The sequence below is a fragment of the Ptiloglossa arizonensis genome, chromosome 9, assembly GCF_051014685.1.
Source record: "Ptiloglossa arizonensis isolate GNS036 chromosome 9, iyPtiAriz1_principal, whole genome shotgun sequence".
Lineage (NCBI taxonomy): Eukaryota > Metazoa > Arthropoda > Insecta > Hymenoptera > Colletidae > Ptiloglossa > Ptiloglossa arizonensis.
Genome location: NC_135056.1, coordinates 7,445,482 through 7,473,116, shown reverse-complemented (window position 1 = coordinate 7,473,116; position 27,635 = coordinate 7,445,482). Strand labels below are relative to the sequence as shown.

The following is a 27,635-nucleotide window of genomic DNA, read 5'->3' as shown; positions in this document are numbered from 1 at the left end:
CGTAGGCGGACCGCAGTCTGGTGAATTATTTTTGAGCAAGTATAACTCTCTAAGTAAGAAGGTGGTCGGATGGTTGGGAAGGCAAACTTCCGGATACTCACATATGCGGACGATGTCGAACTAGTAGCAAAAGTGAATCAAAAGGTTTGCAAACAGAGGGGAAGTGTTGCAACGATAAAGTGTTCAGAAATATTTTTCCACGAGAAACCTTTCGACCTTTTCGCAGCTGAATTAAGCAGCGACGGGAGAAATCTTTGTACTTAATTTTGTAAGTTATTTCGCAATGATTGCGATTGCAAATGTATATGTAAAAATTGAACAAAGGAGTAAAGAACGTTACGGAACTGTTCATAAAAATTAAAAAGTATTTGATGTTTTCTTTAACTCGAGCTACTGAATTAAGCAGCGACAGGAGAAGTTTTTGGATTTAATTTTGTAAGTTATTTTGCAATGATTGTGATTGCAAATGTATATGTAAAAATTGAACAAAGGAGTAAAGAACATTATGGAACTGTCCATGAAAATTAAAAAGTATTTCATGTTTTCTTTAACTTGAGCCATTGAACTAAGCAACGACAGAAGAAGTTTTTGTACTTAATTTTGTAAGTTATTTCGCAATGATTATGATTGCAAATGTATATGTAAAAATTGAAGAAAGGAGTAAAGAACATTACGGAACTGTCCGTATCTTGAAAACTTACTGAACATTTGCATATACAATATTGTATTAGTAGCAAATAGAAAAGGAGCATTTCAGTTAATGAAAAATGAATTGGAAAAATTTCTTGACAAAAAGATGACCGTTGAATAGAGATAAATTGAAAGTAATGGGGTGTAGCAATGGGAGGGGAGGAGGAGAAAGAAGTTAAAATGGTGGTGGAAAGAATAGAAACTGGAATTAGTAAAAGTTTGTAAAAGAAATATAAGAGACAGAGGGGAGAGGGCAAATGTAGCGGTAAAATAAGTATGGAGAATCACAGAACGAAAGTTTAATGACTTTGGTAAACTTTTGCGATTATGTGACTGGTACTCTGTAGCAATAAAACTACCGAAATGTGGACAGATGATGTAAAATGATAGAAAAGCTAACAGTGGTAAGATAGAAGTAAAATTAAATGTGCGTTCAAAGGTATAAGTTTTCATTCAACGATCGATTAAAGAGATTAAAAAATATCAATCGCGTGTTTGATTGATATTCCACAAAGTATAGCGCACATAGACCGTAATGAAACTAGAAAGAAACTAGAGATAGAATTCGTTACTTTCCTTGGCGCACGTCCGGCTCCATTTATTTCAAACTTCACGAAACTTCTTCATCGGGGATAAATTCAATCAACTCGGACTAGTTCAAACCTTTTGATTCACTGTTTGTTTAAACATTGCAGATTCTATCGCAATGACGTTTCCCATTTAAATCAAATATAGCGGATGTACCGTTTGTACCAGCATCGCTGTTTGCACAATCGAAACTGACTTTAAATGGACATCAATGGAATCATTTAAACGGACAATTTTTTACGATCGAAGTTTCTGATCGTTCCACGAGCATTTATAATGAAATACCTACCAAATGCAAGTGGAAAAAATTCTGTTTTCGTTTAAATTGAAAAATAATTGAAAATCGTACTATGTAAACTTGCTCCAATTTCCATAGATAAAAATACAAGAAATACGGTTTCGAACAATACCAAATCACCGTTTACGCTCATTTTTTCCAGTCAAAGGTAAGTCTCGCAGCGTACACATAAGACGTCGATCGTTTCTACAGGTCCGTAACAACGAAAACGATTTATGCAACTCTCGTTTGCAATGTTCACTTAGACGATAAGTGTTGCAGCTCGTTTGTCCATTAATTTCTCAATTACGCCGGTTCGCTCGGTATTACACCTTCGCTCGTTTCTATTGGAATTTCTCGATCGAACCGATCGCCTCGATGGTAAACTCTCTGCCAATGATAATAAGTGTAACTCTTCGTCCGATCTATATAACCTATAATTGTTCCTCGGCGAACGTTAAACGTACGATAAATTTGTTCCCGGTTTCTGAGAGCATCGAGAAATTAAATAATTAAATCCAACACTTCGTTCCAAGGTGAGGGGCTCGTTCACCTAATCGTTTGATCACAATTATACTCCTGCGCGTATACCGTATGTCGGTGTATTAACCGTTCCATTACCCCAATACGCGATGTAGCGAGTAGCAGTGAACTGTCCTTCGTTGTTCGCACAATACCGTTCGAGCGAATTACTCGAATTATCGTGGCGAGCATTTCGCAATAACAATTACGAAACGTCGGTTGTTTTCGGTGGACGGGAATGTCTGTGTTAATTTTCCAGGAAAAATTAAACCACCGTGTTCCCCGCAACCGCGATTAGACTCGAGATTCGAATGCCATGTCTTTGCAGGGCGGTCCGGAAGAGAGCGAGGAGGGTGGACGAGGAGGAACCGTTCCGGTAAATAAGCTTCTGCGGTTTGCTGGATTTCATGGCGAATTCGTGTCTACGAAATACAGACGTTCGTTCCAGGAGAATAGGTCTGTTGTCTGTTGCCAGAGTAGAATCGAACGGGTTTTCATGGATTCGGTTAATCTCTCGGAACGGATGTACATTGTGTCGGGGAAGAGACGTTCGAGAGTTTCGGATCACGTGGCAATTATGATTCTGGTTCGTTGAAAAGTATTACGTTACGATAGTTTCGAGATTAGGAGGAGGTATTTTAGTATCGTTGTGATAGTTTGAGGAAATTATATCGACAATTCTTCGAATGTAATTCTTCTGTGGGTTTCTTTTTACCATTTATTTGAAATTATATCGTTGATGTAAATAGTAGGAAGAATTGTCCGTCTAACTTCCTCAAACGCTTTCAAACTATGATATGATAATAAAACATCTTTTCCTAATTTCATGTGACAATTATGAAGGCGGATGTATTACGTTAAGTATTACGTTACGATAGATTTGAAGTTAGGAGGAGGTATTTTAGTATCGTTGTGATAGTTTGAGAGTGTTTGTAGAAATTATATGGACAATTCTCGAATGTAATTCTTCTGTGGGTTTCTTTTTACCATTTATTTGAAATTATATCGTTGATGTAAGTAGTAGGAAGAATTGTGCGTCTAACTTCCTCAAACGCTTTCAAACTATGATATGATAATAAAACATCTTTTCCTAATTTCACGTGGAAATTATGAAGATGGATAAAAAGTATTACGTTACGATAGATTTGAAGTTAGAAGGAGGTATTTTAGTATTATTGTCATAGTTTGAGACTGTTTGAGGAAATTAGACGGACAATTCTCAACTATAATTCTTCTGTGAGTTTCTTTCTACCATTTATTTGAAATTATGTCGTTCGTGTAAACAGTAAGAAGAAACCTACAGAAGAATTATACTTGACAATTGTCCGTTTAATTTCTTCAAACACTCTCAAACTATGACAATAATAATAAAATACGTCCGCTTAACTTCAAATCTCTCGTAATGTAATATTTTTCATTTATTATTAAGAAATTACATCGTTATACGTGTTACAATGTTTTATTATACATTACGTTCTACTAATGTTCCACTGGGTATGTTGATAAATGGAGATGAGTAGTTGTTAGTCGTCAATTAACGAGCTGTTTCACGGCAGTTACTCTCGAGATTTCAAAGAGATAGGATGTTTTATTTCTTGTTCGCTCTTGTTCGCTACTTTATATAAATATTCGATAATGTCGTGTCGTAGTCGAAGTAACGCGCGTCGTTCGATTACAATATTTACAACAATAATAAGAAGGAAACTTAATTTATGGACAATTAAGGAAGAAGCAGCGAGGGACTCTTGGTGAAAGTGTACACCGCTTAAGTAACCCAACAAGGAGAGAAGTGCTACCACAACTATTAATAATAGTAAAAATGATACTTCTTCGCTGTACCAAGATTGTGTAATAGGAAGAGTTGAAACATTAAATGAAAACAAGAAAAGAAAGAAAATTAATAGGTATATTTTGTTATCAATCTTATCTCGAAAACCGTACAATAAGAATGCAATAAAATAATGTAAAATAAGAAAACAGGAAGAGAAAAGAGGGGTAGGAAATATGAAACAAAACTGGATATAAATAATAATTGCGTTAATAAAAATAAAAGTAGATAGGGACATTTATGTTTTGTTATTGTTACTTTTAATGTAGTTTGTAATGTGGTACTATTTTGGTCGATTCTAAGACACCTTTTTTGTTATGCAGAAAACTTTTATTATTCTTCTTCTTCTTCTTATTATTATTATTATTAGTATGCCTTTATTACACAAATTAGAAGTAAGTGAACATATACTGGAGTAATGATATAATAGCGTAAAAATGAGGTATAGTTAATTATATATGAGGTAATTAGGGTGATCCGTAGTTATCACGAACCGACATTAGCAAATAATGCAAAGAGCAGGTTACCTAGTTTGAAAAGGGGTTACAAGTGATATGGTATATATGTAACCCGATTATACATATTTCAAGCAGAGTAATTATATTTTGAATTCATTTGCGTTGTAACACAATACAGGTATATATATTGCATAAATGTGGTGTAAAATGAGGTTCCAAAGCACTTCAGAAGGTATTTGACCTATTTCTAACGAAAATAATATATACAATAAAAATGAACAAAATGCAAAACAGCACTACATTCGCAATTAAGTCTTCTTTTCCTATTTACAAAAACCAATCCAGATATACACTAGGCATAGTAAACGCACACGTAACATCGTGACAACCTTTCAGGAAATTTATTCGTTCTTAAGGGTTGGTAAGTTTTTTAGTTTTTAAAACAATACATACGAGATCGTTTTCACGTGCATTTGTAAAATTACTTTATTTCAAAATTAATTTTATCACTCATCAATTCACGAATAAATAGATTAATTAATATTTCTCTAAATATCAAAGAACCTACAATCCTATCTCTCGATGTACCAAAATTATCTAAAAAGAGCAAACAAATCAAAAGCACATCGATTGATCAGTTTTTCTCTTTAAGTTCAAAATTCTAAAATGGCTGTCATCCACAGATTATCGTGTGCCATTAAATGTTACTTTTTTTTCACGTGCCACTAAACGCTGTTTTTCCCATGTGCCATTGAACGACTGTTTTTTTCCAAAAGCTCTGTAGAAATTTTCAAATCCCGTGATACGTCGTGGATCACGACGAACGTGACATGTATTTTCGAGCAGTTGAATCGTGAATCTACACGTTTGCTCGACGGGCACTTTGTGTGTGTAATCTAATAGTTGTTGGATGACTCGATTATTGGTTACAATGACGAAACAGTTGTTGCTGCGGGGTTCGTAAAATCCCTCGGTATTTTATTCGATTCGTTACACCCACAGGACGTGGCCAATTGAAAACCAGGGAAAACCTGTTTTAGGCAATTTCTCGTTCGTTGATCGAGAATTCGTAAAGCCTAAACGATATACCCTTAACGTGGCCATTTTTCAGATTTCACGCTCGTAGACTGCCCATGCTTTTATACGAGGATTTAATAAAATAAATATTCCTGGTTAACAGGATTTACGAGGATCGGTGTAACGCAATTCAAAATTTATCGTGTTCGAAATTTTACAGATAATGGACTCCGTTAGTGGTATACGTGTATATTTTTCTCATAAATAACGAGCAACCGGTAACTTTCGTATTTTCGTTATTCATATTTTATTTACGAGGGAATTTTAAATTATAAATTTTGTTTAACTGTGTCACGTGCTGTGATTAATAACGAAAAATAGTTCCAGGGATTCTAACCCCCTCTCTCCCCCTCCCCCCCATAAAGTGCTCGTATTTCGATTTGTGCGAAAATTTCCGATTAACATTTCGTAGCGCGATGCAAATTTCTCCGGTTTAATTCCACCTGAACAGATTTTACGAGGAGAATTTTATGGATACTCTACGAGAAACACATTTTGGAAAATTAACGAGGTATTAATATCCTTGATGTTCAAGTATACTCGGTGCAGCAAAGGCGTCAAAGTGTACGTCGGGCTACAAAGATTATCGCGTCAAAGTTTCGTACAAAATTGATACTTCACGTGCTCGCGTGGACGGGTGATTATCAATTGATGATAACCGTTGAACGAAATTCTGGCGAACGTTTGCGAAGAATGTCGATCGTTGACCATGAATTCGACGAACTTTCTCGAAGAAGTCGCGCGCGAATCGCGATGTTTAAAATCGGATTCCGTCAAAGTCGAATAAACTTCATAGTTAAGTGAACCTATCGACCGATTTCCGGAATTAACCGCGTCCCTATTAAGCGATCTGATTCGCCGATAGCGTATCAGAAACAGACTACAGTTGATTAAGATTAAATAGAATCTGATGGAGGATCGACGTGGCAAGCTTCCGAGGCTCTGAATTCTCTTCGAGCGAGAAGCGCACCGTATCGTAGAGATTTGTTTCGCCATTTCGATCGAGCGATCCAGTGTTCACTTTTTCTACTTTTTACACTAGATTTCATATAACTCGTTTCAACGGGAACCGTATTGTATTTACTTTGAACTTTCGTTTCAACTTTCCATCCGTTACGGACCTGTTGAATTTATTTAAGGAGAATTAATTTTACGCGGACAGGAGGAGCTTCGCCTTTTTAACTTTTAACTATTAAGACAAATTATTTAAGTATTTGCGACAATAATCGGTCGCCAGAAATACGATACGCAATTCAATGTTTTAATAGTGGTTTTTAGATACAAGTATGTTAGAGGGTAAATTATGAAATAATATTCATACTATATGTGCTTTGCAATATCAAAAACTTATTTTAGTTCGATTGAGTTTTTTTCTGTTACAACAACCGTGATATTATCCTTCTGTTTTTATTTTTTTACTACCATTTTTCTGTATTAAAAGTTCGCTTGTGTTACGTATTATTTTATTTGTATACGAGGAATAATAAATAAGTATGTACTTATGAATTATTTATAGAAATTAGATTACAACAATATTAATGTTTAACATTTATGTATCAAAAGTAATTTCTATTAATAAATTTTGCTATTTCAAGTAACGTTTAAGACAGTTACTTTAAATAAATAAAGAAAATTAATAACTAAATAAGTAATTAAGGCATGTAATCAAAATATTGTCGTATTAAATACAAAAATTTTGAACATTAACAAGATTTGGTTCGATCGTCTAAATTTTTTAGAAATATTATGATATTGTTTCGAGTAGTATATACCTAAAATTCATAGGTATATATACAATTCTAATTCGTACAATTCGTTTCATAAATATCACATAAATGTGCATTACAATTACTTTTAAAATATCCTCAATGTCATAATCACTCACTAACGACGTATCTAAGATCGAATTAATAAAAACACGACGACCGAGTTCGTAAAAATGTACAACATTCCACTAAAATTTACAACTACGTGGTAAATGCTCTGAACGTTCATTGAAATTTTGTAATATAAACCACATCGATAACACTGATAAAAGTTGCAACTTTTCTACGTCGATTCATCCGAGAATCGAAGCGATATCGTCGGTTAGGATCGGCCGTAAATTGATTTTTACGGTTAAATCCGTGACGCTAACACACCATCGGGCTCGTTTAACAATTAAACGAAATGTTTTCCAAAATTCTAAACGATCGCAATTCCCAGCGAGACGTTCGAGCGTTGTATGATTTATGATGGCGGAAAACGGGTGACAAATATTTCCCCGCGTATATTACAATGTGGTTGAAACCACTTTATCGAGCCATATACTACCAGTTTCTATACCATATCGATGCATCGCGTAGTCGGGCTGTTTACCCAATAAATACATCGATCTTGATCGCAACGGAAATTTCGGCCCGAACAAAACGGTGTGCATTGTACGTCTCGTCAATCATTCGATAATGGCCGCTCGAAGGGAATTATCCCAACGGTGTCGTAGCACTCTTTAATCCGGCCACGGTTCTACAGTGCGTTATCGCGGGCGCAAATCAGTTTTTACACTTTTAGATAATATTATACGCGCAAACACACGGCCGGTGTCACGGACCGCCGAATGGATTATTATTTATCGGGAGATCCGTGTGAATTTTTTTCCCCGGCGGATATTGCGATCGGCGCGAATTACGCCCGTATTTTTTCTCCCTACGCGCGAACGTTAATCAAATGTTTGCTGGCCATCGATCTCGAATTGTTGCACGCCGAACAACCGAAACAAGCCAACGAACGGACCTCGGCGTAATTAATTTCCTTTTGTAGTAATCCGTCAACAGGCTCCGATTTTTCCCCGTAATTTCAGTTCTACTCGTACCTAATACGAAGATCGATGAGAGTATTCGAACGTAATTTGTTCAGGGATCGAAAATTCAATTGCAGGGACTCGGTTAGGATTCGATTAGGATTTTTGGTTACGTGTTTTGTAACGACATTCGGAATCTGAGATACTTGGAAAATCGTGGGTTAAATTAGATAACGACCGAAACCTTTGTTTCGTTTTATTAAATACATTTTCATTTTGAAAACTATCAACAATTGAAACATCTTTTACGAGAGGTTCGAATTGAAAATTGGATTTGTTTGTACGTTCGTGGTGGTTCGATTCGACGAAGATCTTCTCGGAGTGTTGTATATTATTGTAAAGTACCTTTTTCTAAGAATTTGTGTAAAATTTGTTTCGTTAACAGTGTGACGTCTATTGTTTCTTGCATTGAGTCTACTAGTCGTTGAAACGAGTTTGAGTAAGATGGTTATAATTTTTTAGTCAAAGTAGAACGTAAGGAAAATTCGTATTAGATGTGTTTTACTTTTTAAATTCAATGAAAGAGAACACACTGTGCACGCTATCGTATCGACGAAATTTACAACAGTACTCGTTTCAGAGTTGATGTAATTTTTTCAAAAACAAATTTTTAACAATCGAGACGCATTGAAATTGGTTTTGGAGTTTTTGAAAATAAACTGTTTTGTAGAAACAGACATTGACAAATTAATCTATCGATTGGAACGTGTCGCACAAAAAGATAAGTATCTCACTTGCACTGCATAGCGTTAATATTTTTCGCGTATCGGTGGATATTTTCCTGGAATACGATTTATTTAAATAAAAATACGCGAAGACATAAAACGACCTGAAACTCGAGATCCGTATCATTGTCAGTTCGTTTGTAAAACGACAATCAGTTATCGTATCTATCGTAACAATCGGTTACACTGTGTAGATCTTTCGGTCATCAAATTGTTATTTGCACAGTCTGTCTTCCAAATCTCACGTCATCTGTACTCCGTGTCATCCGAATCCTGCGTAACTTGAATCTTACACGTCGATGAATCCTAATTCATCCTTTGAAACAGTATGTTAGAAACCTTAGCGTGTTCTATTACGTTCGTTCCTACTCCAAAAGCCCTCAAGAAACTTCCATGGAAGAGATATTTTCAACCTCTAAATCTGTTCGTTTTCGTATAGTTATTGAATTGGACATCCTAGCTATATGTTTACATCAGATTACGTCTATACAGACTTTGACCATCAAATCTTTAGCACCTCGTTTCTATATCGTCACTTTATCTACAGAATCTTTGCTATTTCGTTTCTATATCGTTATTGTATTGGACACTCAAGTTCTATACCCTTATCAGTGCATTTCTATGTAAATTTTGATCAATAAAGCTTTACTACTTCCCTTCTATATCATTATTGTATTTGACACTTTGGCTCTATATCTTCATCAGTTTGTTTGCACATAGACTTCAATCGTTGAATTTTTATCACTTCGTTTTTAGATCGTTGTTTGAACTACCAAATCATTTACTACTTTGGTTCTATGTTATTATTGTATTGGACACTCTAGCTCTATATCCTTAGCAGTGCATTTCTATATAAATTTTGATCAATAAAGCTTTACTACTTCACTTTTATATAGTTATTGTGTTTGATACTTTGGCTCTATATCTTCATCAGTTCGTTTGTACATAGACTTCAATCGTTGAATCTTTATCACTTCGTTTTTAGATCGTTGTTTGAACTATCAAATCATTTACTACTTTGGTTCTATATTATTATTGTATTGGACATTCTAGCTCTATATCCTTAGCAGTGCATTTCTATATAAATTTTGATCAATAAAGCTTTACTACTTCACTTTTATATAGTTATTGTGTTTGATACTTTGGCTCTATATCTTCATCACTTTGTTTGTACACAAACTTAAATCACCGAATCATTACTACTTTGTTTCTATATCGTTATTGTATTCGACACTCTAGTCCCTATATCTTCGTCAGTATACTTGTACACAGACTTCGATCATTGACTTCTCTACCACTACGTTTCTACATCGTCGCTCGAGCCACCGAATCTTTTATAATTTTAATTCTGTAACATTATCGTATCGGATACTCTAGCCTCTGTATCTTTACCAGTGCATTCGTATTATAGACTTAAATCACCGAATCTTTACTATGTCGCTTCTACATCAACATTAAATCTTTCACCACATCCCGTATCGTTGTTCCATTCGACACTCCACTCCCCATATCTTCGTCCATTTATTTATACACGGACAACGATCATTGAATCTCCACAACTACGTTTCTATTGTAAGTCGTCGCTCGAGTCACTGAATGTTTCACTACTTTGTTTCTGTATCGTTATTGTATTGGACACTCCAGCCCCTACATCTTCACCAGTTTATTTATATACAGACTTCGATCACCGAGTCCCTACCACTTCGTTTCTACATCGTCGCTCGAACCACTGAATCTTTTACCACTTTGATTCTACGTCGCCACTTCAACCACCGAACCCACCTTTACTTCTTCGTTTTACGTCCACTCTGTATTCCATCGTTCGACCACCGAATAACCGTCACTGTATTCCGCTACGATTCCAACGTTTCGAATAGTCGCGTGTTCGAAAATAAAGTCCCGTATAAAGTGTGCCCTTTCGTCAACACTTTTCAGATACCTATCCATTAGAAAGGAATTTACATATCGCGCGAACACTCTTATTAAATGTTGTCCGAGTTACGACCAAGGTACAACAGCTCAGTCATCGTTCATGGTAACTTTACCTTCTTGATAATCGCTGTATATTCAAACGTCGCCCTATCTCATTACTCGTATCAACGAGTTCATTATTTGCTCCGAGCCGTGTAATCCCCCTTCTCTCTCTCTCTCTCTTTCTCTTTCACCTTCTCTCTCTCTGGTTTTGTATCGTAGCATTGCTCCTCCTTGGGAGAAACACCGATTAAAACGTACCAAGGACACGGGTGAATATTTATGATTCCGTTAACCTGTTCACGCAGAACTTGATTTATGAGGCTCCATTGTTCGTGTCGTTCATCAAGCGGTGCGATAACGAGGTGAACCTGCTTGGATATCTTCCCGTGTACGTTTTTATGTCGCTCGTACAACTTCATCGGGGGCTACGTGCTTAGCCGCGTATCGATGCACCGAAATCGATATTTGCTGGACAAATGCATCGGTCGTGCGCGATAGCAGAGGCTGACGTGACACGGAAATAAAAAAAAAAGAAATGAAAAGTCTGAAAAAACAAAAAAAAAAAAACTGAAAAAAATGGGAAAAAGAGGATACACAGAGATAAAGATACGTACGACGTGGGGGAATAAACCGGTGCCACGTGATGTTTGATGTACAGAGACGAATGTACATTTTTTTTTTTTCCTTTTTTTTGTTTTTTTTTTTTCCCAAGGAAATCATGGATCAAAGCAGAGAGATTTGTGATCTAATAAATTTCTCGTTTTCGATTCCCGTGTGTTGCTCGCGCGACGATATTTCGGCAAGTTTCCAACGACGACGAAACAAGAGATCCTGAATATTTGACGTCGAACCGGAGAAAAAAGAAGAGAAACAGGAGGAACGAAGCAATCGAGGTTCGATCCTGCGCTTATATACGTTTCAGTCAGCCTTGACACGAGAATAAGGGATACAAACGAGGCAAGAGGCTGGAATAGAGGGGCATCTGTTACGCTGTTGGGAAACGAGGTTGCTTACTCGTCTGCTACGGTATCCGCGATGGAAAAAGATACTGTCAACCTCAGTCGCTCGTCTGTATTCGACCGAACTGGATCGCGCAATAATTCTTATTAATTTCAACGGCGAAGTATGTTACCGAACGAGTCAATCGGAAACGTCGATCGAACGTTCGGAAGCGTAGACGACGTGTGTCGAATATTCGGAGATGGAACATTTTTGCTTACTCGCACGGCGCTTCGAGATATCAACGAGAAATAATTCGTTAGCTTCTACGAAGCTAAATTGAACGACGAATAAAAAGTAGAGAGAATTGATGTAAATGTTTCGTTTTTTCCCAACTCGATTGAAATTGATTCAATTCACGTGAACGTGAATTGAATCAATTTGGGCTCCCTGATGCTCGATTCTTATTCCCGTAAAATTAACAGTGAGAATATACATTATCTACAATCGATTGTATTGTAGTTTTCAATACAGTAGGAATTACAATAGAAACTTTTTACCTATAAGGGGAAATTGTAATCGAGATAAATATAAAGACAATTTTGTTAAGTTTCAAGATCCTCTTCATTATTAAATAAATAAATTTTGTTTCTTGGAACGTACACGACGATTTTGAGATGTATTATATTCGCTACGAATAGAATTCGATATTCGAGTTCTCGAACGTTGTTACTCAAATATAATCATTGTTAAAAAAGAATTTGAACGAGTTACTTTTTCTTTATCAAAATAGAAATATAGTACAGAATATCGTTAATAAACTAACTTAAATGAAAATAAAATCGAAAAAGAATCATGGATTCGAAGAACTCGATTTTCAATTCGCACTATTCGAATACTACGAATGTTCAGACACTCGATACTCCAAAGATTCGAATTCTATTCGTCGAATATTCGAATCAACGAAGTGTTTGGATATTCGAATTTAGAAAAATTGAATCGCAAGTCTTAAATTGCTAATCTCTGGTCTCGATTTCATCGTTGGTAACGTTCGAGATATTTTATTGGTAACGTTCTCGGTAATTGAATAGTCATTCGATACACTCGGCCGTTAAAAAATTACAGAGCAGCGGGTTAATGTAAAACTTATACCCGCACGAACCGCTCGCTCGGGTATCAGGTCAACGCGAAAAATCTTGCACGGCGATCTATCGTGCGATGATGATACAACAGCGTCATGGTTCTGCATATTTCTCTGTCGCTCCGTTAATTTATAGGAGACCCGGTATCTTTTCTTTTTCTGGAGTAGGTCACTTAACATGCGATTCAGTCACGCGAACTTCGTATGCACGGGGTTACACCTATCGCGCCGGATAAACGCAAAATTAAGATGTATTACTTGTAAACAAGATATACGAGATACCGAGTAACCGAAACAAAAATTATACGATTACGCGATTACGTCTAACGGAACGGTTACATTCCTCTATCGATCACCGACTGGCTTTCGCTAAGAAGCGATATGAATCTAATTCACCGAAGAATGAATTATTTTCCATGCGAACAAGTCCTATCTTTCACTTCTCGACTAATCCTGATTAATCGTGCCACTCGTTACATAAGAAATGGAACGTAGGTGCAATCGGAAAGTGAGTAAATTTTCGGGCAGAAACAGTTTAAACGCACGGATTATTATTTTATCGCGAGAGGTGACTTCGTACGGTTAGATATTTGAAACAGTGGGAACGATACGAAAACAATTATTTAAGAGAGAAAAATTTTTAATTTGAGAGAGATACTCTATTTTTAATCGTACTGTGATTAATTTTATACGTAGAAAGTATTTTTAAAAGAAATTGCAAAGTTTTGCTTTCTTGAATAGTAGTTTTCGTATCGTTCCTAGTACCAAAACAATTTTTTGAAGTTTAATTTTCATATTATCAATATCATTGAACGATATTTGTACTTGATAATTTAATAATATTAATAATACTATCATTGGGTGATATCAGTATTTGGTAATTGAATAATACGTAATCTTGATATCGAGCTTTAAAGCACAACGATGAAATTATTTTTAACGAATCATTAATGCCCTTAGTATTTAATGATTTATTAATACGAATAATATGAAATTAAAACTGTTAGAAATTAGACGTTTCTTTAAATTTTGATATCGTCACGTGTAATAGATACCAATCGTAATTTTTCGAAACTGTAACGCTTAAAATTGAATTTTGATTTTATTTTTAAAAATGAAACCACTCACCGCGACCTCGTTAGAGACACTATTACAAAGATAATAAAATAAAAGAAACTACGCCGTTTGCTTCGCAAAGTGTAACACTTTACAATGGAGAAAAATCCATTGGAATTGGTGAAATTTATATTCACACCTTTTCGAATTCCTTTTTTTCGTCCACGTTGCATAAAAGAACATCCTCGTTCCGATTTTACCAAGGAGGAGAGGATCTTGCCCGTGCCAGCCCATTGTAAGTTGGCGAAGAGTGCACGAGTTTAGAAATAGCCCAATTTCAATAATTAGGTCGAACGTAAAAACAGTCGTTCGGGGAACTTCGAGTTAGGCCTTCCGCAAAACACCGACGACGTAACTAGTCGAAGGTTTAACGGTGGTCTATCTACAATGATTCTTTCCAGACTTTCGCGAAGCTGCTTCGCTGCGAAAGCTCGTAATTGTTGGTCGTGAATACCTTCATTAGCACGGAAACGATTCACCTTTTAAATAAAATTTAAAACTGCCGCTGGTCGTGCGGGTCTCGCGAGTTTCCTCAATGCGCGTGTAATCTTTCTGAACACCATTAATTTCGTTCACACTGTCTCTTAATATTCAGCATACGAAGTTGCAAACTTGAAATGGTCGATGTTCTTTATACCATAGGGGGTCATTAAAGACCCTGTGGATGTTTCATTTTTACATTAGTTATTAGTGTACTAGGTTGTTAAATAAGTTTTGTCGTTCGATAAAACATATTGAACAGTACTACATTGAACAGTACTATTCAATAAGAAGGGCATTAAGTGATTCGTTAAAAATAATTTCTTCATTGTGCTTTAAAGCTCGATATTAAGATTATATATTATTCAATTACCAAATACTGGTATCATGTAACGATAGTATTGATAGTATAATTAATATTATTAAATTATCAAGTATCGTTTGATGATATTGATAATATGAAAATTTTCACATAATATGAAAACAAAAAATTGTTTTAATACTGGTACTACATTGAACGATACTGTTCAATAAGTTTGATCGTTCGATAAAACATCATTGTGCTTTAAAACTCGGTATTAAGATTATATATTATCCAATTACCAAATACTGATGTCATCTAATGATAGTATTGATAGTATTATTAATATTATTAAATTATCAAGTATCATTGAATGATATTGAAAATATGAAAATTAAGTTTCAAAAAATTGTTTTAATACTAGTGTTACATTGAATGGTACTGTTCAATAAGTTTTATCGTTCGATAAAACATCATTGTGCTTTAAAGCTCGGTATTAAGATTATGTATTATTCAATTACCAAATACTGGTATCATGTGACGATAGTATTGATAGTATTACTAATATTATTAAATTATCAAGTATCATTTGATGATATTGATAATATGAAAATTAAGTTTCAAAAAATTGTTTTAATACTAGTGTTACATTGAATGGTACTGTTCAATAAGTTTTATCGTTCGATAGAACTTATTGAACAACCTATTACTATTTGCATTTTAACATCGATCCTATTAATCGTAACGAACCTATTAAAACCATCATAGTGACCCATTTCCTTCACCGTGACCCAAACACTCGTCATTTTTCACTCTTATCACTGTAGCCCCTAATTACAACCAGTCAAGGTAGACGCGATCACAGTATCAAACGACTCATTCTCACTCATTCGAATGCAGACACGCATTCTGCATTCTGTGATTCAATCTATTATTTCGATGCAATCTCAACTCATTACCGATACAACTCAATTACCGAGAGAAACTAACGGAATGAAACTGATCCGCGCAAACATAATACACAAACATCGTATAGATGTTGAATTTTATCGCAAAAATTAATCTAGTCGATTTCTTCCTTTTTCCCACTTACCGATCGAGATTAGTAACGAAACACATCGAAAAATTGCAAGCTACATATTTCCAAATTATCGAATGGTATTGAAAATATATATTATACGTACATTGTGGTCTTCGAGGGACTACGAGTTTCGTACGATAAGGCTTAAATCCTTTGCATTGTGTAAACACACACACACCCAAACAAACACAAACAAACACATACAAGGGTGGGACTGCTTTCCTCGAAACGTGGCAAGATTCTATCGCGCTCTATCTAAACGTAATGGAATTTGAACAGATCTCGGTGTCGTTACAGTCTCGTTTCATTGTTCGCGATACACACTTGGTCCTTTAGTTTCTAACGCGAAAAGCAAATGTCGCTCGTGGCGCGTCGTTTTGGGATAACGTTTCACCGTGTTACGAACCGGATACGAGCCGTGCAATGTTTCTGCGTACTTTCGCGACCGGATTCGGACACCATCGAAAGAACGCATACGTTATACGCCGAGGGAGGATCATTTATCACCGAGGTTCGCTTTTACTTTGCATACGCGCGTATTATATAATTTTTTTCCCGTTTTTTTTCTTTTCTCCTTCTTTTGCTCATTGCACGATTAGACTGCGTAACGTCGGTCGCATCATGCGTATTAATTAAAGTGTCGAGAACGACGTGACTTTTACATTTCTGGTATTTGTCGATACTTTCACTGCTTGGCGTTTATTCGCCACTTAACGGCAATTTACGGTGCAAAGATACGTTACTTTTATTTCCACGAGGCTTTTTATTAACAATGTTTGTTATACGAGCGTGGTTCGTTTTGCGCGAACGCTTCGATCGTTGACTTAGTGGAAAGTAAAAGCATTATTTATTTTAAAGGAGACTTCTTCTTGTAATTGTATTTTAAGGGAAATGTTACGTTTACTTTTTAGAATGTTATCGTAATTAATAACGAAGAGAAAGTAAAACGTACTAGAAAGTAAAAGCATTATTTATTTTAAAGAAGACACTTCTTGTAACTGTATTTTAAGATAAATGTTACGTTTACTTTTTAGAATATTATTGTAAATAATAACGAAGAAAATTGTAAATCAACGGTTGAAACATTTGCATGAAATGCTTGCGTCTGCTATGATCAACTATATTGTTTGATCCAATTGCATAGTGAAATTTGTATGCAAGTAAGTTTACAGGTTATGTAAAATGTTTAATAATAATAGGTAGTACTAAATTACTTTTTATGGATAACTTGTTCAATAATTGGCGTCACTAACGAATTAATTTCGATAAATGTTGTTTATTAATTTGAGAAAGCCTTGAAGTTCGAACACGTATCTAATTTACGAGTTTTCTTGGAGGAAATTAAATATTCTTTATTAAGTTTGGTGTTTAATAAATGCAAATAATACTTGTAATTTTTAAGCAATATTTCGTTTGTTATGTAATGTATCGTTTCGTACATCAATTGACAAATAATAGTCTTAGGAGAAAACCTCACATAGCAATCACGGATATTTATAAAAAGTTTACACGAAGTAGTTTTTATAAAAATATTCAATACGTCCTTTTTATCAGCAAATGTAGACATCGAAGGGTATAGAGCAACTTTCAAAACGAAGAATAAAAAATCATTTTCGTTCGATACTTCGAATAATATAATATTTAATGTAGAAAAAATGTTACAAGGTATTCATTCGTATTAATTAGCAATAATTTGAGTAAATCGATTTTTCTGGCAGTTGAAAAAATACATTATTTTCAGAAGGATTTTCACCCTGAAACGTGCATTTGAGCAAATAAACGGTAAGTATTGTTTTTAGAAATTCACGTCATGGAAAAATTCTATAAAAATTGTCATCCAGGCATTTAAGAAATATGAAACACGTTTTTGTTAATAAAACGAATTAAAATAAATATTTTTCGTAGATACACCAATATTTCATAAAAATATAAATTCTATATTGTGCGATAAATTTTTGTTACACAATGTTTTACACCCCTATGTAGTCTCCATTGAGTTAACATGTTGCAAACAATATTTTTAATAGAAAATGAAAAATGAAAATATTATTTCGATCGTTGCATTCGATTCAACAAAATTTTATAGCGAGGAAATATCAAACTGGGTTAGTAATAGTTAACACGTTAGTTAAAGTACCCACGCACAGTACTGTTCATACCAGCTCATTCGTGACACGACTTTCACGCAACGTATCGATATGCTACAAACGATGCAACTGCATTCTACTTCCGCATATTTCTCCTTTGTTAGGCAGACCTCACTGACGCCATGTATTGTTCGGTATGGCCGACGCATTCGTGCACACGACTGTCTTATTAATGTTGTAAAACTCGGAACATTTTATGCATAGAAAACAGACGTAACGATTCTAATAATACTTTTCCATTACCACACAGATTATTTAAATTTCTAACAACTCTTTGTCCACGTTCAAACGTAATAGTGAATGTCAATCAATGTCGCGCTTGGAAAGTAATTCTTCATGGACGAATTATTTGATTTGAAATAAAGAAAAATTCAAATCGATATCGATTATAACTAATCATTGCATCTACCAATGTTGTCGTGTTATATTATTACATAATTTAATTGCGAATCGAAGAAATTAATTATTCTTTCGAGTAATCGTTTATTTCCTTCCATTTTAAAATGTGATCGTAATAATATTGAACAAAATGCCTGCTTATTTCAAGATTTGTGCAAGCAATACGTATTAATTTTTACGTATTTATATTTATTTATTATTTTTAGCGGTTGAGTCTCGGTTATAACATTTAAAATAGGTCAGAAGTTAAATGGATACTTATACGTCATTGCCTCTAAAGAGATTAAACTCGATGAGAGAGGCCATTTTGGGACGTGCTTGTGAAAACTGTCAAGATTATTGGTTACGAGCAAAACAAAAACTGTACAAAAATCAACTTTCAATAAATCACTTTTATCTAACAAATGGACACTCGTTCAGATTGAATTGCAGATTTCTATATATATAATTAAAAAGCTTTAATATTTCTCAGTAACTAAGATGTTATACGATTTATTAAATTGTTATCAAATTTTTACTAAAATTTGAGTTTAACGGGCTATAAATATGTTACGTTTAATTATTTATAAGTTCGAAGCGAATAATTAAATTCCGAAGTAAAATTATACGGGTTTCTGAGTTGCAGGAAATTATGCACATCAGTTTATTTATTGTATTTACAGATCGTACACATGAATTTAAAAGAATTAACTTATTTATTTATAACGTTAGAAAATATTTAAAGTAACTATTTCGAATTCGAAATGTCAGTCTCGAATCTTGGTATTATTCGATCGATCGATTCTTTGTCTGAGTTTCTGAATTAACAATTTTCAACTGTGTAACGCTTTTCCAGATTTGTACGAGGACATTACGAGCTTCAAATTTTCGAGATTATTTTTAATGTCTAAACACACGAAGACGACTTAATAGTCGTCGTGTTCCCCTAAACATAAACGATCACCTTTTATAGATTTCGGTGTGTTTCATTTCCAAAGGTTTCAGTATCCAAAAATTTTTAAATCAGTTCCATTTTTGCTTTGAAATCGATCAGAGATAACGTTTAAAAGTTTAAACCGGTGATTAGCTTTAAAATTTTAACCGAGTCAATCAGATACATTGAATAGCTAAACACTTTATACGAGTTAGATCAATTTGAAAATGTGTACAGTCGAGTTTATAGATAAAATAATTTATAAGGTAAACGTGTTGATATTTACTCCCCCTCTCCATTGGTTACCACAATACCAATATTGACGCATCACGGGAGAAAGCGATGGCCCCTTGTCTGTGTACAAGAGTATTCCGCGCAAGTAAAATATTTTTGCTTCGTACATTCTTTGCGTTTGTCAACCGAACATTGATCAAATGGTTCGAACAATCGAGAACATGAAACCACCGAGGGAACGGGCACGACTATTGTACGTATAGTAATTAGAGCTGTTCGGTTACTCGAATTTCGAGCAGAGTAAAATTCGTTTCACCGAAACGTGCTGAATATTCAATTATTCGAGTAGCTATGCACGTACGTGGTCTCCTTGACCACGAAGTACATCGACTTTGTCATTGTAGTAACTTTGGATTGCGGGTCGATGTGACCGGAGTGTTGAAAACAATTTCGACCACGAAAGTGGTACACAAATACGGATTTCCTCAAAAACTTACAAATTGATCTGCTGTTTCTTTTTTGAACATATGCATTTGCCTTTGCGCCAATCAATAGAGTAGAAAATAAATTTTTTGAGTAAATTTATCGAATCAAGTCGATTGTTCGATTACACGAGTAACTCAATTGATTCGAGGAATATTCCGAGTAGCCCGATTATTCGAGTAATACTTCGAATAAGCTAATTATCCGAGTAATACCTCGAGTAGGCTTATTATTTGAGTAATACTTCGAGTAGGCTAATTATTTGAGTAATACTTTGAGTAGACTGATTATTTGAGCGATACTTTGAGTAGGCTAATTATTCGAGTAATATTTCGAGTAGGCTAATTATTTGAGTGATAGTTTGAGTAAGCTAATTATTCGAATAATATTTCGAGTAACTTGATTGTTTCAATAATTCTTAAAATACTTTAACTACTGTTTCGAGTATCTCGATTATTCGAGTAACTCCAGATAAATCGATCAGAAAAAATACTTCAAATGACTCGAAGAAATTTTTATACATTTCTTTTGTTCGAGTTATTTCAATATTCGAACTGTTCGAATTACAGATAAACTCGAACTATTCAAATAAATGAGTTATGTATTCGAGTATTCGATTTCGTTCGGGTATTCTAACCGTTATTGGCTCGAGACTTTTTATCGACTTGACGAACAGTACTGTAAATAATATGCACCCTGTGCAAGAATCAATTGATTTATCGGATTAAAAAGTATGACAGTAATACTCGCTGCACGTTCAACAATGAACGTTCAAATACAACGGCAGTGATCACATTGTAAATACATCGTTACGGATCTTAAAATATACACGGTGTCAAAATGCTTTATTTATTGCTAACGATAAGGATAATCTTCGTTTAGCATAAATCTGGGGCGCTAATACGCTGCGTACATGCAGCACGTAATATGCAATATATTAAATAAATGGTTCGGCGTAACGCGTGACAAACGAGTTGTAACCGTGTCAGAGTTGTGCATATTTCTGCGTTGTTGGAATAAGTTTGTCGAAACGACGCGCCTTTTCTTTTCACCCTTGGTATTGATTCCAGCGGGAAACTTTTCTGGGGAAACACGCAATTCCACATACTGTTTAAACTCCTAACAAGTTGTTCATATTATATAATGGTATCGGGTGCTTTTAAAATCGTTAAATAAATCGCTCAATTACGCTGATAATAGAACACCGTAGAAAAAGAAGTTTTGCTAAATATTTTAGGTGTACCTTTGCGTTTCCACTGATTCTTAATTTAACTTTAATGAATTCCACGTAAAGCACGTACCGAGAGTTGGAATCCTTTCGGTATCGTGACACGTGTGTAGCTAAATATATCCTTCTTGTTAGTAGTAAAATGAGTTGGATAGATCAAATTTTTCATTTCGTCTTTTATTTATTTATTTATTCGTTCAAACGAACTGAAATATCCCATTGATTTGAATAATATTATACAACGTATTTATCAATTGGTATCTGAGAAAGATAACGTAGAAGTAATTTTATCTCTATTTTATTTTAACATTACATTAGGTAGAACTGTTGTACGTTTGAATCGTGCAACAATTAACAGTTATAACGTTTGACTTTCTCTGTATCGAGTTTCTACTTCATTAGGCTAATTAAACGATTACCGAGATTTATATTATCAAAATATTAAACAGTATCTATTACCTTTACGATATTAATGTTTCCAAGTTTGTAATTACCGTATAATGTTTACTATAAACATGCTCGCGTTACCATTCAGTTACCGATAACGTGCATTACTATAAACATAGTCTACAGTAAGCAATATTTTTATTCCATAGTAAAAAGAAACTGCATGAAATCCATTTTCAACTTACTAAATATCTAACAACTTTTTATAACTCGTACTTATTTAATTTTGTCCTGAATCCACTAATACAAAAAAAAATCAATTGAAATCTGCAACTCTATTGCCGTGACCTTACCTTTTCAGTAAATGTCATCCTACACTTACTAAATATCTAACAACTTTTTATAACTCGTACTTCTTTAATTTTGTCCTGAATCCACTAATATAAAAAAAAATCAATTGAAATCTGCAGCTCTATTGCCGTGACATCACCTTTTCAGTAAATGTCATCCTACACTTACGACTAATAGCGTCACGTTCAAACAAATTTTTTCCGATATTAATGCCGCTAATAGCAATCATTACTCCGCATTATCAGGTCTCTGCTGCTCGCGTCGTCATTACCAGCTCAATGTACCAATCCTTCCAACTATATTTCCATTCCAACGCGACCTTTCTATACATCGTGTAAATTCTGCACCATCCGAATTCTACTTCATTCTAGCCTCTACGCCACCGAGTCCCGATTCATGTTTCGAAAGACTTCTAAACTCTGTTCTATCATGCTCGCGTCAATTTCAAAACCGTTAATGACCTAACTAATACGAAAAAGGGTCATTCGATCTCTAAACCTCTATCGGTCCAACCAGAAACCTTAAATTAACCAGTGACTCGACTAGCCATTCACGAGTTACATAATTAGGATCATGATTCCAGCGTTTCGACCAAGCACCCATGACCTTTCAGATTACCAGTTAGAAACTCTGTATCAATTAGTAACACAACTAAATACTCGTGAGCCTAACGACAGTCCAGAAACACACCTACGAATCGTCCAATTAAAATCTTAGGACTCGTTACTGATACAAAGAAGCATTCGTGAACTTTTACAAGTCAGACTAGAGATTCAGATCCCCAATGTACTAATCAGAAACTTTAGATAAACTGATAATCTAACTATAGTGAAACCTATAATAAACTAATAATTCAATAGTTAGGGACTCTAGACACATTTGAGAGCAACTAAGGAGCTTAGACACCTCTGATATTTTACTGATCCAACTAGGTATCGCGATTTCTAGTGATTCAACAAGGGAACCATGACAACCTAGTAGTGCTACTAATGACTCACAATCCCCTGGTAGTCCTGCTAAGGTCCATCCATCTAGAGCCTCGGTTATAGTTATAGACTACCCGATCTAGATAACCGTCTATCTTTACCAACTCGTTTCGAAGACAATACTCATCCTCGGTTCCTCTCGATACCAACCAATGGAATCTTTCAGCTTCTCGATAACTTTGTAGCTCGTACAGACACCGAAGTACATGTTCTAGAAGTATTCACGGTCTGCTAATTCACGTGGGACATGTATTCACCGCACCAGGCACACGGTGTTTACCAATTGGTCTTGTCCAAGGCAACAATTCGCAAAGGATTATTACGCCGAGTGACCTTTAATCGCGTGAAATACCGAACAGTTCAGCGCAAACAGGTTAAAAAGCATGCCAGCGCGTTGTCGTCGGTTTTGGAAACACCCATTTAGCGCTCGGTCGTGCATTGTGCATCGCGCGCACGAATTCGCGGTGACGAGTCGCGGTCGTGATGACGTCCTGGTGTGTTTATCAAATTCGCGAAGGGGATGCGGTTATATACAATGTGTGTATCATCACCTGGCCGAGTAAAGAGGTCAGAAGTGTTCGTGACTCGGTCAACAGGCGTGCTCGCTTGGCTTCGGTTCGTATATGCAGAACGATCCTGGTCACTCGAAACCAGGCACTTTACTTCGTCAAAGCCACATTGATGCTTGTCAAAATCCCCTCGCGACGAGACGGGGATGCACACATTTCGGGCAATGATAAAAAGGATAAAAAGGATCTAGTTAACACTAGATTTACCAATCAAACTGACAGGTACCAACTGCTTTTACAAGGAAATTTATTTGATGTTCCATAGCTTATTTTCAAAAGAACATTTTCAACGAATATCTATAATGGCCTAAGGGAAAAAAGCTCATACCGTTGTAATCACGCGAGTTTCTACTTTCAAATGCAAAAGGAATTATTCGAATTCGTCAATAATTTCGGGAGATATACCAGTTTGAAGCGAAGGGAAAGTTGAGAACGCAAATTTTTGGCACTTCTAATGCTCTAACCGAATATATATAATGGCGTAGGGGAAAAATACGATCATTGATTCTTCTGAGAGACATATGAGGAACATTTTACTATACTGAATCCTAACGGTAGGACGAGTGTCCTAATCAAGAGTAAAGTTGATCATAAATCTCACTGTCCTCGTGAACGCTAAGTTTTTTTTTTGAAGACATTTCTTTTTAATATTCTTCAGAAAATATATTTGAATGTACAATGTGGACAACACTTATCCGTGGCTCTTGTGCACATTACACAGGAATTTACTTTAAATTCTATAGTATATTTTTAGAAGACGTTATGAATTTTTCTATTCTATACGTATAATCAATTTCTTAAATTCTTCTTTTTTCTTAATCATCGATTCTTCTGAGAGACATATGAGGAACATTTTACTATACTGAATCCTATCAGTAGGACGAGTGTCCTAATCAATAGTAAGGTTGATCGCAAATCTCACTGTCCACGTGAACGCTAAATTTTCTTTTTGAAGACATTTCTTTTTAATATTTTTCAGAAAATATATTTCAATGTAGAACCACTCACCTGTGGGTCTTATGTTTGGCTCGATTTTCTTACCACGAGTCTTACACGATATAGTAGACGAAAGGTTTAATCCCTTATATGAAGAAAAGGTCTCTCAGGGACCCTAAATATATGTTTCTTCGATATCATTCTGTAACTGTTGGAAATATGTAGCTTGCAATTTTTCGACGTGTTTTATTGCTAATCTCGATCAGTAAAAAGAAAAATGGCAAAATTCGACTAAAATGATTTTTGTGATAAATTCAAAAGCCTGTAGAGAATCTGTACGATTTTCGTATGTTATGTTCTTACGTGTTAGTTTTTTCCCTTTTATTTCTCTCGGTAACTGAGTTGTATCGGTAATGAGTTGAGATCGCATCGAAATAGATTAGTATCACAAAGTGCAGAATGCGTGTCTGCATTCGAATGAGTGAGAATGAGTCATTTGATTCTGTGATCGCGTCTGCCTTGGCTAGTTGTAAATAGAGTACACAGTGATAAGAATGATAAATGACGAGTATTTGGATCATGGTGAAATAGGTGGGTCACCATGATGGTTTTAATAGGTTTATCACGATTAATAGGATGTGTGTCAAAACGCAAGTAGTATACTAACAACTAATACAACAACGAGAAAACTATGGGATTTTTAAAGGTTAATCCTAATGTGTCTTTCTCGATGCATAATATTGTTCATCTTTTATTGAAGCTATTGTAATAGATGGAATTCGATGCTCCTGTATTTCTTTGGCTACTTTCTTCGTACTATAAAGTTAACAATACGTGTTTTATACATACGAGATATTTTTTACTCATTACTTTCTTCTTTCTTCAGTGGAAGCAGGAAACCTTTCAAATTGGATTTATTCAGCTTTATGTTACAACTGCATTGTACATGCACTGGTACTTTAAAATGGTAAAAGCTTCCTACTATGAATTACCAGTATCGTGTGGTTAATATCATTTTTTTCCTTGTTTTAAAGTGTCATTGTCGAAAACAACTTTGAACTCGTTACAAGTTTGAAATTTATTCTTAGGTTCACATTGTGGATAAAAAGTTTGCGTCTTTTCTAACAGCACTGAAGTAAACTTGAAATGTACTATGCCTCTGAAGGAACACTTTGACCACAAATACCTCTACTACGCGAAAAATGTTATAATACAAGAGTGCTTCTACTTGAGTACATTAGTTTAATGGTACGAAAGGTTCGAATTTTATAGAGAAAAGGAGTAGAAAAATTTAAAATAAAAGTATCGAACAAGGGGATCGATGGACAATTCAACAATAGACACTGAAATACAGAATGTGATAGAACGTTCTTAGATTGAATGCAGATACTTATAAATTTTAAAAAAGAGAAATGATTCACAATCGTAACGAACTGCTCAGTTATATTTTTCAGATATAACTGAAAAAAGAATACACAGGATACCTAGGATCTCAGGAATTAGGATAATATAGACTCTCGTATAAACTGGTGGTAATCGTTTCAAAGAAAATAAGATGAAGATTCTACAATCCTTAGCGAACAATTTTCGATGAACAAATTCCTATGGCGACATGGCAAAGGTCAGATAGAAAACATTTTCAATTCTAGTGAAAGAAGTAGAATGAAAAAGTCAATTTATTTGAGCAAAATTAACATTTATTTATAAAATACCAAAAAAGAGCCATTTCTCTTATTTCAATAAAAAAAAAAGACGCACGAGTTTTATTCAACTCTACGAAAAAGTGATTGAGTTGGTTTAATTTTTTTGGCGACAAAAGTGTTAAAAACGGAGTGTACAATAAATTATAATAATTTAACGAAATGAAAAGTTTACTCTAATCTCTAATAAAATTACACCCGTTTAACTGGGTATCAGATTAAGAGAAAAAAAGGCGCACAGCCTTGCATAAAAATTGTCGAATTACCACAAAGCATATATTTATTCGATAATAATTTAGTTCAGTTAGTCGCTAAGCCGGTGATTCTTGGTAAATTATACTTTCGCAAAAAGGATGCTCTAGTTACAATACTATATTTACTGTGCACAGTATTGTGCCCTAGATTCGATAAATGTTTCGCTGGATGCAGCGCAAACAATAATCGTTTTAATTCTTCCGACGTTCAAAAAAGAACGCAAGCTGTTTCCCGAGCGATCCGACAGAAACAGAGTCACCTACTTTCCCGTAAGCTCTTGAATTCGCAGAGGAACAAGCTTCTTTAAACCGTACCCCTTTTATGCATAAAAAGGTATTTCCTTATCATTCCCCGGGATCGCGAAACGGAGCGAAATTGTTACGCAAAACGATCGTATCGTCGCACGGCAACCCTAAAATAGTTGAACCGCACTCTTCTCGGACAGCTGCTGATTTGCATATTTATTTTCGATGATAATATTTACGTCTGCCCCGTGAACGTTGCTCGTCGTATCTCGACACGAAACGACACTGCTTTTGGCGCAGACATTTTATTTTTCGCCGCGCTTGGATCGCTTGTTTTCTTTTCGCGAAAGAAAAAGAAATTATGTTCAGATAACTTACCGGCGAACACTGCGGTGCTGTTGTGCCGTGGATCGTATGGGCAAAGGCCCAGCCCATCCATGTCGCTTTCTTGAGCGTAAGAGCCATCCTGAAACACAAATTAGATATACGGGTTAGAAACTGCATCGTAGAACTGCATCGTAGAACTGCATCGTTTTTCTCCAATGCACTATGCACTTGCGAATGTGTCAAATATATTAAATTTCTGCCCGACTCTTTCTATCGACGATCAATTATTCTTATTTCAGTTAGAATTTGTACACTTATTGGTATTATTATCGTTATTGTTCATTTCTATTATGCATCGAAGTACAGGTAAATGAGTATGTAAAAAAAATACATTTATGCGTATGATGCAAGGTGCGGTTGAAAATTGTATTATTAATTT

At 35.1% G+C, this 27,635-nt stretch overlaps 1 protein-coding gene across 3 annotated transcripts in view; it reads right to left on the bottom strand.

The window, feature by feature from the left end:
• Positions 1-27,635, bottom strand: part of LOC143150923 (semaphorin-1A) — a 715,101-nt gene that overhangs the window by 87,505 nt on the left and 599,961 nt on the right. For all 3 annotated transcript variants that reach the window (XM_076319521.1, XM_076319523.1, XM_076319522.1), the window contains exon 6: positions 27,248-27,335. In XM_076319521.1, coding sequence (XP_076175636.1) covers positions 27,248-27,335 — 88 coding nt within the window. The remainder of the gene's footprint in view (positions 1-27,247; positions 27,336-27,635) is intronic.